We start from the raw sequence: 16,650 nt of genomic DNA, 5'->3' as shown, positions 1-16,650 counted from the left end.
CTTTCCCTCAGGGCTTTCCTGGGAAGGACGGATCCTCTGGCCCTCCAGGACCACCTGGGCCAATTGTAAGTATTTCCTGAAACTATTGGGCTATACTCTGTTTTAAAGCCTTTCATTTCTTTTGGGAGATTTTCTTCTGCCAGAATTTTCACCTCAGCAGCTGTCTTTACTATAAGGTGAGAGCTCATTTCTTGGTACAGAGCTCTCCCTAAAATGCTCTAAAAATAACATATCCATGTAACTTGATCATTTTATCTGAGCCACCTTCTCATAAGATCACCTGCATTGATTTCATTTTTATTAGACCCAGGTAAGGCCTGCATTTGAAAGAACCACATATAACTAATGTTGTGGTGACTCTAAAAAAAAAATATCTTCCCTCCTTTTTTGGTAGTTGGGAACCGAATGAGCAATGAATCCTGAAGTCTTGGTTTTTGTGGGGGTAGGAAGTATCTTTGTATGTGTTCACTCCTTGAGAGCTGGCTGTCTTTGATGAGTACTCACCTTTGCTGCATGTTCCTGCCTCTCTCTCAGGGTATTCCCGGAGCCCCTGGAGTCCCGGGGATGACAGGAAGCATGGGGCCCCAAGGTGCCCTGGGACCACCTGTGAGTATGCGGCAACAGCCAGTCAGGATGGTTGTCCCATCATCCCTCTGACTTACTTATGTGTTTAAACTGGGTCCAAAATGTTGATTCGGTGTTGGACTCTGGTAATCTATAACGGAAACCAGAGAAGCTCCTGGAATAAAGACTAAGACCAGACTGTGTATATGTCATGGCTAAAGACAGATGCACGTGACAGGAAATAATCAGCTATGCTTCTGTTCATATATATTTCCATTGTTTGTAATTCTAAAAAGAGTCAGTGCCATCTTTACAGGGGTTGGGTACAATAGCTATGTGTTAATTAGGCCTGTCTCCTGAGCAAAAAATACAAGCCTTGAGAAATTCAAAGATTAGTGAGAATGAGAGTAGATTTTTCTTTTCTAAGTTCTACAAGAAAGGCAGAATTTTCCATTAAAACACACGCACGCACACACACACACACGTCAACAGTAGTATAAATGAAAGCACAATGAATGAAACTAATTACCTCCCATTTTTGTGCTTCTCATCTTTTTGGTTGGTGCTTAAATGTGATCAATGGGAGTAGGTAGAGGTAGGATCAGGGAGATACAAATGGGCATGTCTCCTCATCTGCAAAATGAGGTGGTTGCATTACATGGCCTCTAAAGCCGCATTTGGCATCTTCTGTGACTTGCAAGTCATTCCTCCTGGGTGCAGGTATTAGTCAGCATTCTGACATCATCTGTGATACACCATGCCTGTATCCACAAACTAAAGTAAGTGAGATGTGAACATGTATATCCTACTGCAAACATGCTAAGAATTTGTGGGAAAAATTCTGAAGGAGGACAGGAGAAGTTAATGAATTCTATTTCATCTCAGTCTCTGTAGGGTAGAAGTCTGACGTGATCTAACTGGATTAAAATCAAAGTGTTGACATTTCCTTTGGGTAGAGTCTAGAGGAGAATTTATTTCCTTGTTTCTTTGAGCTTCTAAAGACATCCCACATTCCCCGGCTCATGGCCAACTTCCCTCTGCTGAACCAGCAACTCTGCAACCTGCTGGCCATTCTTCCATGGCCACATCTCCCTCTGAACACAGACTAGAGAGGTTCTTCACCTGGAACGATCTATGTGGTTACATGCGGGCCACCTGGATAATCCTAGATAATCTCCCTACATAACCGCAAGACCCTTAATTAAGTTACATTTGCAAAGTCCCTTTTGCCACATAAGGTAATATATTCCCAGGTCCTGGGGTAGGGCATGGACCTTTTCAGGGGACCTTTCCCACCTACCACAGTAAATAAAACATAGTGGAACCTTTGGTTTTCATGCAGAAAGCCACCTCTCTCCCTTTAGCTATCCAGATGGCCATGTTACTCTTTATCCTTGAAAAATCACTTCAATAAAATTATTTCATCCTCTTGGGCCCTTTTCTAGGCCTTGATTCATGTTACACATATGCAGGTACACAAGCACACGCAGGGTATTAAAATTCCTTCAGATTTTAGCAAACACTTCCTAATTTGCACACCCAAATAAATGTTCTCTTTACCAGTCACTTTACAAAGCCATACATGTATTCCAAATAAATTGTCATTGTTCAAATCAAGCTGATTAGGGGTCACAGAAGAATATTTGATTGCTTTATCTTCACTTTTTTTTTTTAGTCCAAAACGATATTACCAAGTATGGTCATGCATGTGGAAATTTACACTGACACACTCATGCGTGAATAAGTGAAAACACACACATGCATACGTAGTCCTGTGACCACCATCGTTTAACTGCGAATTTATTTATTCATTTGATTCTAGACTATCCTCACCAGAAAAGAGATTCCAAAACATTCTCTCTGCTATCAGGCTTTTGTCTGCTTCCCAAAATGTGCTCCTGGGAACAAGAGTTCCAGAACAAGTCAGTAGGGCTCAGAGAGCAAAGGGTTCTGTTTAAAGAAGCATCCAGAGACAGTGTATGCTAAATCTGTTTCTCAGGAAGTCATGAGAGATTTTAGGACATCAAAAGCTTTGAGGCATCCTGAAGCGAAATGAGAAAAAATTAAAACGCTGCTTTATTTGTTTAGACAATAAACAAGTGTATTTGTGCTTGAGGTGATCTTGTTCTTCGCACTCTTAGTGACATCTTCTAGAACTAGTTCCCCTTAACCCCAGCTAAGTTGATCCTGATCCAAGTAGAATGGGATGGGAATGAAAAGAAGGCATGGGGTGCCATGGAAAAGGAAAATGGGGTGTGTAAGGGTAGAGTGAGGCATGGGATGTGTTGGTGAGCAGAACCCCACCCTGCCTCCTCATGCATAGCTCTAGGAGAGACTCTAAGTACAGGCGTACTGGGACACCAACCACCTTTTCCCCAGAAACGAAATACTGGTTAAACAAACTGTCTTTCATTGTTGTAAATCAACAGAAAAGGGTCTTTTCTGGTGGCACGAGGGGCCCCTGTGCCACTGACATTTTTATCAGAGACAGAAGCCATTTGGTGTAGAGGCACTGGGGGTGGGGAGGGGGGTAGATGCCAGTGACGCCATAGGCTTTGCGTATCCTCTCGAAAGCTAATTGTTCTCTGAACTGCCCCGCCCAGACTTTTCCTTGTGCACTGGGATGTGAGCAGCCAGGTATCTGCCAGCTGCCAGACTGGCGTGGTGAGTAAAGCAGTCTCCACGTCACTGTGGGACGGCCTTGATTGATTTCCCATGGATGTCTGTCTAGGAAGGCGGGAGGGAAAGAGACCAAGAAAGGCAGACTGCCCCGCTGAAAATAGCAGCATGTTTCCTATCAGTTGGTGCCAGGAACACTTGCTTTCATGCATTCTGCCTTTGGCTGCTGACTTCTCAGGGCGAAATGTGGTGCCTGGCTGCTGCTCTGGTCATAATTCCTACCTGGGGTTAAGCATAGGCTAAAATAGAGTGCCTTCCCTGCAGGGGGACAGATAGTGATGAAGCTGTCTTCCAAAAACATGGAAGAAGGGGCCATGAGTTTAATTTGGAATCAGCATAGGAAGGTAGGACCAGTGCCACGTCATTTCAAGAGCACTGCGTCAGAAACCAGGGTTCCTGGGTTTCACCGTGGCCCTGCCGTTACCTGAAGTAGCGGCGTGAGCCACATCCCTTAAGCAACTTATCTAGCCTCTCAGGATGTCAGTTTCCTACTTCATTCGTTTAAAATATTCACTAGGTAGCCACAGTATGTACAATACACATGGCAGAGAGGGGTTCCGAGGGGTACCAAAGATAACCAACATATTTCTCCACATTTATGGGAGATCTGAGAGAATGATGGTTTTTTTTTTTATTCAAGTAGGCATAATAAAAGGCAGAAAGTGAGAAATGCCTTAAGGGAAATAGAAGGAACTAACAGTGTAAGTTCTATTGAGAAAGAGAGAGAGACAGAGAAGGCAATACCCCCTGAGCTGAGCGGGTGGGGAAAGTGGCTCCTGAAGGGGACAGCAGTTCACTGGGATCTGGGAAGAGGGCGGCTTTCCGACCGGAAGATGGCATGCTTAGATAGGGATTGTAGTAAAACAGAGCAAACGCAGGGCACCCCTGTTTTCTGTGCATTTTAATATTTTTCAGCTCTTTCTCTAGCTTCTTTGCCCCTGCCCCGCTCTATTTCTCAACAGGATTATCACAAGAGGTTCTAATTGACCCGTTTGCCTCTGCTCTAGCCCTGCTCTGAACCGTTCCCCAGCTGCCAGAAGATCTTTCTAGTACAACTCGGATGTGTCATTCCCTGGCCTGAATCTTCTCCCTGGATCTCTGTCACCAGAGGATGAGTCCCAGATATTCAGCCAGGCGCACGTGGCTCTTCTCAGTGGGCCCTTAATTTCCTCTCCAACTTGCTTAGAGTTTGCTTGGAGCTGAGTCACCTGAAATTATTTAAAGTCCCCCAAATATGTGCTATGCTTTTCACCGTTTTACCGTTCTACCATTTGTCTGGACTGCCTTCTCCTTTCTCCACCGAGTGAGCTCCTGGCTATTCTGTCTTTAAAACTGCACTTCTTGTGTGGGACCAGCCTCACCTCCTCAGGCTCAGATAGTTCATTTCAACTGTTACTGTCCAGCTCTCAACTAAGATGATAGTTCCGTAAGGGTGGAGATCTAGTATACTCATGTTTTATTCCTAGATCCCATCTCAGGATTATCCAAGACAGTTAATAAGTATTTGTTAAAAGAAATAATGAAAGTGTATTTGCATTTTGGTTAGATTCATGTTCAGAGGAGTATTAGAAAATTCTTTTATTGTTTATTAAAATATCATTGATATACAATCTCATGATGGTGTCACATAAACAACACTGTGGTTTCAACATTCACCCATATTATCAAGTCCTCACCCCCTCTATTGCGGTCACTGTCCATCAGCATAGTAAGATGCTATAGAGTCACTACTTGTCTTCTCTGTGCTAACTGCCTTCCCCATGACCTACTAATATTGTGTGTGCTAATCATAATGCTCCTTAATCCCCTTCTTCCTCCCTCCCCACCCTTTCATAACCCCTAGTCCCTTCTTGGACTCTGTGAGTCTGCTGCTGTTTTGTTCCTTCAGTTTTGCTTCATTGTTACACTCCACAAATGAGTGAAGTCATTTGGCATTTGTCTTTCTCCACCTGGCTTATTTCACAGAGCATAATACCCTCTAGATTAGAAAATTATTCTCATTGATTGGCGGTCACACCATAGAAGACCTTTGGAGCCAAGCTAGGATGTTCGGATTTTGCTTACTGGGCATCTCTAGTATGTGGGACTCGGACCACCAGATCATTCCTCTTCCCGTCAGCACTGAAATTCTATGAATCTATGAATATAGCTACTGTATTTCCTTTTCTTTACATTTCAAATGTTCCTGAAATTAAAGGAAAATGTGCATTTGTGTTTTCCCTCAAAGCATACTTTGGTGGTGTTATGGACCTTTACTTGCTCAGGAATTTTTATTTTGTGTTTGTTTTATATTGCAAAAATCAGAGGAAAGATGTCAGAGAAGTTGGAATAAAAAATAACCTCTTGCCAGACAGATATTTCACTGAGTGGATCTTTCACGGAGACTGCCTCGTTGCATTCTGTAGCTACATAAGACCAAGCATCATGAGTTCATGAGTCTAAGTTTGAGGAATTTCAGGCCCAATTTAACACATCCAGCCCTATACACCACAAAGTGTCAGCCGATGATACTATCCTCTTACCTTATCACTCATGTTTGCAATGTAATTTCATTTTCTAAACTTCAAATATTCCAAGCAAGCCATTTTAATACATGATAGCTAGTGATGACAGTGGCCAATAGTGTACTGGTTCAGAACTAAAAATATTCAAGATAAAATGGGTTTTAGGGAATGACTCCAGTTAAAACCTAGTTCTGAATTACTAGAGTTGGGCTTGGGGGATGTGTGTTTGCTTTTTTAAATTATTTCACTGAAACAGAAGATATTGGCTAGAAAATCTGTTGAGCACTGTTTCTTTCCTGGGAAGTGCATGGATTCCAGAGCCAGGTGCCTGAGTTCTGGTCCTAGCTTTTCTGTTTTCTTATTGTGTGACCTTGGGCAACTTATTTAACTTCTTGATGCATCACTTTCCTTACATGTAAAAAGGGAATAATATCTCACAGAATTGTTATAAAGGATAAATAAGTCTCGCATAGGAATTTTATAAAGATTAAATGAGTGAATTTTTTAGGGCTGTTATAAGGGTTAAATGGATTAGTACACTGAGAACAGTGCTTGGGACATGGTAAAAACAGTCTAAGTCCACAAATAGTTTCTTAATATATTTAAAATGTGGAATATTGAGTTATTTTTGTTTGCTGATTTTTGGTTTTGTTTTGCATCTAATGCTTGAAAAGCTGGTTCCATTAAAATTTATTTCATGGTAATGTAAGTAGCTTTTCTCTCCAGTTAAACCTACCAGAGTCCTTTACTGTTTCTTTAGGGACTTAGCCATTTGTGGATTCTAAGATGTGAGGGAAGAGAACATGGCCAGTACATTTATTTCCCAAAAGAACTAGGGGGGAAGGATGCCTTGTAAATCTTAACTTATGCAAAAAAGTTTTTAAGTTGGATACTTTTTAACAGAATCAACTATTTTTCTAATGATTCAGAGCCCAGTGCCTGAGTAAGTCTTAAATATTTTTCTTTCTTTTTTTCAATTAAGGCAGTTAAAATGAAGCACAAATTGGCTTATCACCCAAACTTGAAGTGAAATTCAGCCATTCATTCATTCAGTTAATGTGTATTTTTGAGCACCTGCTAGGTCCCAAGCATATTCCTAGGAACTGGAGCTTCAGAAATTCACAAGCCAGACTCAGACTGCCTTCTGGGACTAACATGGTGAGAGAGAGACACAATAGAGGGATCTATGTTATTTGTAGAGGTTGAGATTCCTTCCATGCAAGCTCAGCTTTGGTATTTCTTTTTTAAAATCAGTTTCTGTCCCTTGTGCTACCTCATTCCGAATAATGACTACATTATGAGATGCTAGTATGTCAGCATTGCAAGGTACCCCAGAGACCGTTTAATTGAATGGCCTCATCTTACAAAGAAACTCAGGGGGTTTAAGTGGCTTACAGATCCCTGACATATATCTTTTCCCAAAATATTAGTATGAAAAATTTCAAACATACACAAAATTGAAAGAATTTAGAGTGAACACCCATATACCCAACATTACGATTCTACCATTTATGTGTAAGAGTATGCATATTTTTTTTTAAATAAAGTTTTCTTGGGCTTTATTGATTATTGACCTCATTTGTAATTTTGAAAAATAGTCTTACAGTATATTAAAGGGTAGATTTACTTAAGTAAAGGGTAAATCCACCCTTTACTTTTCAAAAACAAAAGTAACTTTTAGTTAAAGTTAGTTAATATTTTATTTTCATTTTATTAATGAAACAAAAGGAAACTCAAAGTGGAGGAAATAGACAACAGTCCTAGATTTACAATAAATGTTTCAGTTTAATATTGGATTTAGTTAAATGTTTAAGTGACTCTTTTATGCAAGAAACAGGGTGATTTTGGAAATTTAAAATAGTGTAAGTTATGGTCCCCAGTTTTAGGTATCTTGCTATCTATACAGACAAGAGAAATCCATGAATCAACTTGTAGTTAAATAAACAATAAAAATTTATGGATAAAGATGTGGTACACATACACAATGGAATATTATTCAGCCATAAGAAGAAAACAAATCCTACCATTTGCAACAACATGGATGGAGCTAGAGGGTATTATGCTCAGTGAAATAAGCCAGGTGGAGAAAGACAAGTACCAAATGATTTCATTCATATGTGGAGTAAAAGAACAAAGAAAAACTGAAGGAACAAAGCAGCAGCAGAATCACAGAACCCAAGAATGGACTAACAGTTACCAAAGGGAAAGGGACTGGGGAGGATGGGTGGGAAGGAGGGATATGGGGTGGGGAAAAAGAAAGGGGGCCTTACGATTAGCATGTATAATGTGTGTTGGGGGGGCATGGGGAGGGCTGTACAACATAGAGAAGACAAGTAGTGATTCTATAGCATCTTACTACGCTGATGGACAGTGACTGTAATGGGGATTGTGGGGGGAACTTGGTGAAGGGGGGAGCCTAGTAAACATGTTCTTCATGTAATTGTAGATTAATGATAACAAAAAAAAAATCATTATAAAAAATAACAATAAAAATTTAGTGTTAAATAACCAATATTTGAGCTCACTATTGTGTTAGAATATTCCTACTGTTGCTAATTTATGTTTAATACTCTTCTCACATTTCAAATGTTTTCATACACTGTACATCAGATCTGTGGGAATGAGAAATTGTAATTTTGTGGAGTAGGAGACAGGGAGCTTGAACTTTGATGACAAGATGTTGAATTCAAGGACTTTGACTTTGTTGCATGGATGTCTAAGAATCGCTGAGTGGTTTTGAACAGAAAGAGCAACCCTCATTCAGTAGTCACTAGGCTTTCTAATTTGGATGCTGGTGGTGTCTAAGGAAGGTGAGACTACTGGTTGTGTGGAGGATGAACTGGAGGGGAGGTCTTTAGTTAGGGAAGTTAATTAGAAGGAAGTTGCAGTTGTCCTGGTGTGAAATGGGAAGGGCAGCATCTAGGTGATGGAGGAAGGGACAGATATAAGAGGAACTGCAAGGCAAAAATGTGTGTGTGTGTGTGTGTGTGTGTGTGTGTGTGTGTTGAATAGGCATTTGAGAGGCAAGGGAAGGGAAGAGAAAAGGTAGAACCAGTGCTGAGCTCAGGCTGGCTTATACCTGCTTAGAGAGTAGGTTATTTGCTTCTCTTCACCAATCTTCAGTCACAGCATATTGTAGCTTGAAATCAGCTGTGGCAGAAGCAGTCACACCTCCAGAAGCAGCAAACACCACAAGTCAGGGCATTTCATTTTTCCAGAAAGTTAGTTTACCTGCCTACCATGAGATGAAACCAGAATTTTAAACTTGGGTGGCTGTTAAATGCATAGAGATCTTAGTGAAGATACTGAGTTTGATTTGGGACCTGTTAAGATTATAGTATAAAAATGGGGAACAGTCTCCTGTAATGTTCACTATGTAACTTATTCACTATGTAAGAATTTGTACTCCATGTAAGAACTTGTTCGTTATGCTTCAAAAGATTGGAGACTGACGAAAATTAGGCTTGGGGTGGATTAATGATTGTGCATTGAGCACTGACCCCCCTATAGAGAATTTTATTGTTGTCAACAACCATTTGATCAATAAATATGAGAGATGCCCTCACAAAATATATATATATATACACACGCACTTCCAATTGTAAAATAAATAAGTAACCGGGATGTAATGTATAGCATAAGGAATATAGTCAAAATATTGTAACAACTTGGTATGGTGATAGCTGGTACCTAGAATTATCGTGTATATAAATGTTGAATCACTGTGTTGTACACCTGAAACTAATGTAATACTGTGTGTCAACTACCCTTCAATAAAAAAAAAAAAATGGGGAACAGTCTGCAAATTCCATCTATAAATGCCATTCACTCTCCTTTTAGTACAGTGCTATTCGTGAAATCTCTCATATTGCTTCAGATTTGAAATAAAAAGATGAAATCCTTCTGAAGACACACGTTTTGGTTACTAACATAATTTCATTGAAGATACACTGAAAATTCCATTGTTTTTTCATTAAGAATTCTTTGCAGTAATAGTAAAGTTTATGGGTCAAAGAGTAGCTAAGCCATGAAACAAAATAATAATTCAGATGAGAATTCATGTTAATATGACCTACTGTTATCAGGGAGAAAGAATCACATGATATTATGCTGAACAGAAAGCAGATTTCACAAATCTCATCTCTTACTTGAATTCTCAGGTTGGAATATCTTTTCCTTCCTTTGAAAGATATTCTTTAAAAAAGTTGAAGCAATTTAGCTATTGAGCAGAGATTTGTGAAATAAATTATGAAGCATCAGTACAGTTCAGAGTGGTGTTTAGTGTGGGAAGATGTAAATGACTTATTCAGTGAAACTGTATGTTATACAGAAGTATCGCTGCATGATCCCAATTTTGTATTGAATCCTGTGCCTGTGTATTAAAAGGCTGGAGGAGTAAAATGTTTAAAGGCACCACTTCTGTTTGGTGGGATTACATGCTGCTGTTTGTTTATTCCTGTTGTTGTGTATCTATTTTTGCTGAAGAATTACTACAGCTAAGGAAGTCTTAATAAAGTAAGGTGCTCAGGTGAATGCAGTGTTCCAAGTAACTTGACAATTTAAAATTTTTTGCAGGGTATCCCTGGAGCAAAGGGAGAGCGAGGAGAACGAGTAAGTACCCCCTGACTCTGGCGACCAGAGGCAGCTAACTGGTTGCACATCTTTCATTGCATAAGCCTGCTAAAGGAGGGTCACTTACTATCATGATTATTCATTGCTCTTATACTATTCCTTTTCTCTTCCCTTTCCTCAACTCATTTGACTGTGAGCACATTTTCAAGTGGAAAATACCCTGTGGGCAGGAAGTCAGGAATGCTGGTTTCTAGTTGAATATCCACTACCATTCAGGTACATGACCTTAGGCCCATTTCTTTGTGGATAAAATGGAGAGGATCAAACTCATCTAACTCACAAAATGAATTTGATGACAAAATTATACAATAGAGGTGAAAAGGCTTCAGAAAATACAAAGCTCTATACAAATGCCTTGTAGCAGAATGGGAATTGTAATTTTCCTTATGGACCAATGTTTGCACCCAGGAAGACAATGGCCAGTATAGAATCAAAGAACTGGCAGCAAAGCTTAAATCAGTTTATTCTAGGGAACTTCTCCCCTTTGAAAAATTATGCAGCTGCTAATAGGATTTGCTGTTGGCTGTAAATAGAAACAACTGTGGCTTTGGGCTCATCCTATTACCTCTGTAAAAAACTTGGGCAATGTGTTTAACTCTATTCATCTATTAAATGAGTTTAACATCTTTCCTCTGAGTTGTTATTAGTATCAACTAAGCCACTGCCTGAGAAAGTGCTACATTTTATAAGCTCTAAAGAACAATAAAGGAGGCATTAAATGTATATGGGTTTGTTTCAAAACTATTAAATTTTTTACAGTCTAGGACCAGAAATACTTACTTGAGCTTTCTAGGTTTAATAAAAGCTCTCAGGAATCTTGCACCATGAGTGTCAAATTGCTTACTCCTTCTCTTGTGTCACCCTGGTGTCAATCCTACCTGTTGTTAGGAGCCAAAGAGCCCAAGTGGGAGCAAAGGGTCAAGTCACATCTGCAAACTGGAAGTCCTGCCCTGTGCCGGGCTTGTGACTGAGAGTCAGAAGTATGCCTTTTTCTCACCCAGGGTGACCTGCAGTCTCAGTCCATGGTGAGATCAGTGGCACGTCAGGTGTGTGAACAGCTCATCCAGAGTAAGTGCATTATAATTATGGTTGTTTTCTATTACTTGTCCAGATTGGAATTTGCCTTTCCCATAAACATAATGGCTTAGAAAAACACCTCTAAAGCTCTGTCTCCATGCAGACACATAAGCTGTACAGATGGCATTACTAACCCATCTAAGAGATTGTTACAGATGACCCTGGAATTCTACATTGCTGGCACAGGCACCAGGGGCCTCTGTGTCCCAGAGCTCTCCTTTTACTCTTGCAGAGTTATGACTGCCCAGATCAAACCTTTTACTCCTTCCTCATCTCTCAGCACTTGATATGGCTACTCAGCACTCGAAAGCTGCCAGATAAAGGCATCAGAAGCGACTTTCCAAAAGTTGGTTCATAGTGTCGATTTCTGTTAACTCACTAAATTTAAATCAATATCTCCATTTTTATCCTTTATTATTGTGGTTAGCCCAAGGTCCTTCCCTTTATTCTTTATGCCAAAATACAAGCACACATACACACAGGGACAGGCTTCATGTGACATTTGTCATGATATTTGGGCTTCATGTCAAAAATTACACTAGAACACACTTTATATGACACCTGTCCCACTTCTTCATTTAAACTCAAGCTTTCCCAGAACACAGTATTTCAATTACTGCTGTGTCTTTATTCACTTATATACCCACCCATTTCGTATATACCCCGCTACCCATCGGCTCTGTATTTTGTCTCAGTGATCTACCCAGAGGTTACTTGTGTGGACCCTCCTTCTCTTTGCCAGTAATTTGTTCATTTCCAGGAAGATCTAAGGCCATGCAGAGAAGAAATATTCCTCCCACACCCAGTCATCTCTGGCCTAGCTCTGCTCTGAAGCCTCCCACCCAGATAGCACCTTCCCTGCATGGCTACCTAACAGCTTTGAAGTGCTATATTTTTTAACCAGGGGAGTTTGGGAGTCCTGTAAGTATCCAAGGTCCAAGGAGTCCCTATTAGCTACGTCCAAATTTCCATCTGTAGTAGATAAACCCAGATCTCACCCTGGGGAAGGCATGGTGCAAGGTCTGCATGGTCTCATGGTAGAGTTTTCATTAAGACAAAATACTCAGGGCAAACTGAGTATAAAACTACTATCTTCAGACATAATAGTAATGCTCCCTATATTTTAACTTTATTTAATTTGATATTTTATTGCCCAAACTAAATTTGTGTGTGTGTGTGAGAGAATTTACGAGTTAAGTGAAACTGTTCCAGTTTAATGCCAACAGAGGATCTTTAAAAACAGCAAACTAGGAGAGGGAAGTTGAAAATTAATTAGAATATGTCCAAAACTAACTTGTATCTTAGATCATTTTGTAATTTTCTCATTTCAAATATGCAGTGTAAATGAGTATATAATTGTTTCAAGGAAATCTAGAGGTTAAATCCTGATATGACTCACTGGCCATAACATGTGGAAGATTTCACAGCAGTTGCTATCTTATTCCACCGGAATAAAAATCCAATGTAAATATATGATTATTCAAAACATACTCTAAACACTGAGAATTCCAAATTGAGTTTTTCCACTCAGGAATCCTCAGATTCTTGTGAATGACATCTAGGAAATGGAAGCCAGCAGGGGGTTATACAAGAAAGTTAAAATAAATCTGTAAAGAAAGGAGGCTCTGTCTGTTAATGCAGTTGTGAGAGAGAGAAATCAAGGAGACTGCATGCAGCTTTATGAGCAAGACCTAACCTACCCAGGGCTGTATTTCTGGTACCTCAGCCATCTTCCTGCACACAACTTCAGGTTTCTCTGGGCCCCTATTTCATTCCTCAGGCTTCCCTTCAGAACTTGATTGATCAGTTAGTGTTATCATTCCTCAAATGCTCAGTTATCTCATTTTTAATCCAGAGCTGATCAGAAGAGTTATGCTAGGAAAGGCTATATGTGAAAAAGTGTGAGGCCAAAGTGATGACAGCTCGAGAGGTGAGAAAGCACAGTCCCCATGTTAGAGGAAGAGGCTGAGAAAGCAGATGTGGAAATGTGTGACCCCCTCTCCCCCCACCAGACCATCATGAATGTGCCTGCTGATGGCCCCTGAGTCATGGGGAAGCCAGTCCTAGTTATAGACGTGGTCCTATACCTAAGAATGCATTGAATATGTTTTAGAAATAATGCCCTTAAAAATGGTTGATATTCCTTATTTAAGTTTGAATGTTTGAAAAGGGATAAATCACAGTCATATAGGAAATTTATTTATGGGGGGAAATCTTATTCCTGATGATGATGGAAAATTAGACATTATGGTATCAAGTACTCCATTAATCTATACTTCATCTTATTAAAATGCAATCTTCTAGACAAAACAGAGTTAAGGGATTATGGGAGAGAGAGCCAGATTTTTTAAAAAAATAAAGCCAGTGGGAGTTTCTGCATCTGGGACCCAAAGAGAGGTTCCTGCAAAAAGGCCTGGCAGTGAAGAGATGAATTGAAACAGAACACTTGCCTGGGGATTTGTGAGCAAGAGGGTGGAGTAGGCTTTGTGGGTTGGAAAAAAGACAAACGACTTGAAGGGAAATTGCTGGAGATAAAGGGCAGCTGAGTGAGGGATTAGGGGTCAGATAAATGTTGGGGGTGAAGATAAAATTTATGACTTCTGTTCAGTAATGTTTTCTGAGATGCTAATGTGAGCTGTGGAATTCCGAATACATGAGCCTCGGCTTGAATATAATCCAATTGTTAATGTCATCTAAAGTAAAACGTAACATTTTTAAGTTGGGAATCATCGTATTTCGGCGGGGTATGCTTTTCTCCATGTGGGTGACTGACAGAACTGTTCAGAGCCTAGACAAGTCACCTTCCAGCCCTCCCTTTCTGGGTGTGACAGTTCATCGGATGCTGTTTGTCCTTCATGTCTCAGGTCACATGGCCAGATACACAGCCATCCTCAACCAGATTCCCAGCCACTCCACATCAATCCGGACCATCCAAGGGCCTCCTGGGGAGCCTGGGAGGCCGGGCTCCCCTGGCACCCCTGGTGAACAAGGACCCCCAGGTTCCCCAGGCTTCCCAGGAAATGCAGGCGTGCCAGGGACCCCAGGAGAACGAGGTAAGCTAGACCCCTCCTCTCTTTGAACCTCTCAGAGAAGAGTGTAGTGATGCAGACAGATGGTAACAGTGGTGCTTATATGATGATGAAGTCCCGAATAATGGACCTAAATTATAGTCCACCCCATGTATTCTTCAGCTTCTTGTTTATTTATCAAGATTGAGGAAATTGAGTAATCTCCACAGTGTTTATCAAGAGCCATATCTGCTTTTATGAAAAAGGAGGATCAGAAACCCCAACTCACCTTTAAGAGGCTTTTGAGCTAATGAGAGAAAAATGAATTAAGAAGAGGTACCCCTTTGCAGTGGAAGAATTAGAAAATGATGTCCCCCTCTAGTCAGATGTGCCATCACACATATGTCATGGTAAGCAGAGAGCTCACTTCCTACATCTTCCTATTTGGGTTCCTGGATCCGATTCTAATGTGTGTGTGCATGGGAGTGAGTGTATGAGCAGGGTGTCTGAGAACTCAACTGAATTCTAACACTATCTGCCTGGAGACATTACCAGATCCCCCAAGTTAAGGCCTCCATCCTACAAGACTGCCCTCTATCCTGCCTCTCCAGGTGCCCATCTCATGCCCTAGGCAGTTACCTGTGCCTGTGACCAATAGGCTACAGATTGGAGGTTCCCATAACCTCCCCCTTAGGTTTGACTCATTTGCTAGAGCAGCCCACAGAACTCAGGAAAACATTTGTTTACCAGTTTAATACAGATACCATAAAGGATAGAAGCTAATAGCCAGATGAAGAGCTACATAGGACAAGGTCCCATATAAAGGAGCTTCTATCCTCATGGAGTTTGGGGCCTGGCTTGGTGGCACCTGGAAGAATTTTGGTTCCCCAACTGTGGAAGCTTTTTCCAACAGGGAAACAGGATGCAAAACAGCATAGTGTTCATCTCATGGGTTTTTGCAAGGGCTTCAGTGCATAGTCATGACTGATTAAATCATTGGCCATTTGCTGGATTTAACCTCTAGCCCCCACCCTTGGGTAGGGTCCAAAAGTCTCTCGTTAAGACACCCATTTAATCTTCATGGCTCTGAAGCATTTTCAGGAACTGTGGATGAAGACCAATAATATCTGAGAAATAATTTTGATCATTTGAATGACCAAATATTTATTTCTTATAACTCATTATATTGCAGTCTTTGGTTTTTTCTTTGTGCAGTGCCCATACTGGGCAACAGTTGGTGGCAGCCCTGAGGTGAGTCATGAGTAATATTAACAGAGGATTCACATATGCCTAGGTAGACCATGTCAGCTATCAACTTCAAATTCAAATACTGTTGTGGCTCATTTTCCTATAATATGAGGCAGCATTTAATTAATAATTCCATGTGCCAATGTTTTGTCTTTCTTACTAAATTTTCTTTAAAATAGAGATCCTATTTAGCCTTTATTTTTACTCTCCACAGGTCTTAGCAGTATTGTGTAATATAATATTAAGACTCTTTGAATTTCACCCAGTTCTATAATTGACCAAGATCTCTCACTCCGGAAGCAGACAGAAGAGATATGGGAAATAGAGATTACATATTAACCACAAGGAAAGTGATGAGAAAACAGACAACTGATAAAAATGTTTCCTAAGACACAATTTCATAGAATGTAGATCTGGGGAAAAGCTAACTATTACCTGTCTGCCCTGTGAATCATGTTACTTTTGTGAGATGGGTAGGATATACTCCCTTTTATAAAATTTGGGACATAAACTGCAGATTGCAAAGATACTATTTCATGTTCCTTCTTGATCCATGCCCACAGGCCTTGTGCATTTCTGCCTCTGCACTTTCATGCACACTGTTCTTCCCCCTTCAGAAATGCCCTTTGCTTTTGTCTTATGTGCTTCTTACTCTTAGTTCAAGGCTCAGCTTAACTTTTGTTTCAGGCATGAAGCTTATGTTGATCAGCCCAGACCACAAATGTCTCCACCCCGCTGAACACATGGCGCACTGACTCTTACCCACCCAGTTTAGCACCCGTCAGATGTTAGGAAGCAGCTAGATTGCCTAGAGCAGGGATTGGGGTTGAATTGCTTTGCACATAATAGGTCCTCACTAGATAGTTGTTGCTTTGGTTGGGACCCAGTTCTGATTTTCCTTTCTGAAGCTTATCCTGTGCCAGGGGACTAAATCAGCA

At 40.6% G+C, this 16,650-nt stretch overlaps 1 protein-coding gene across 4 annotated transcripts in view; it reads left to right on the top strand.

Annotated features, from left to right (window-relative positions):
- COL14A1 (collagen type XIV alpha 1 chain) overlaps positions 1-16,650 on the top strand; it is a 239,414-nt gene that overhangs the window by 206,060 nt on the left and 16,704 nt on the right. For 3 of the 4 annotated variants that reach the window (XM_036876369.2, XM_036876368.2, XM_036876370.2), the window contains exons 41-45: positions 12-65; positions 535-606; positions 10,323-10,358; positions 11,381-11,447; positions 14,321-14,509. In XM_036876369.2, the coding sequence (XP_036732264.2) occupies positions 12-65; positions 535-606; positions 10,323-10,358; positions 11,381-11,447; positions 14,321-14,509 (418 nt within the window). Of the gene's footprint in view, positions 1-11; positions 66-534; positions 607-2,386; positions 2,680-10,322; positions 10,359-11,380; positions 11,448-14,320; positions 14,510-16,650 lie in introns of those variants that run through there. The other variant, XM_036876371.2, reaches the window with a different exon arrangement.

This window comes from Manis pentadactyla, chromosome 3 (assembly GCF_030020395.1).
Source record: "Manis pentadactyla isolate mManPen7 chromosome 3, mManPen7.hap1, whole genome shotgun sequence".
Taxonomy (NCBI): Eukaryota; Metazoa; Chordata; class Mammalia; order Pholidota; family Manidae; genus Manis; species Manis pentadactyla.
This window is presented reverse-complemented; position numbering and strand designations above follow the sequence as displayed.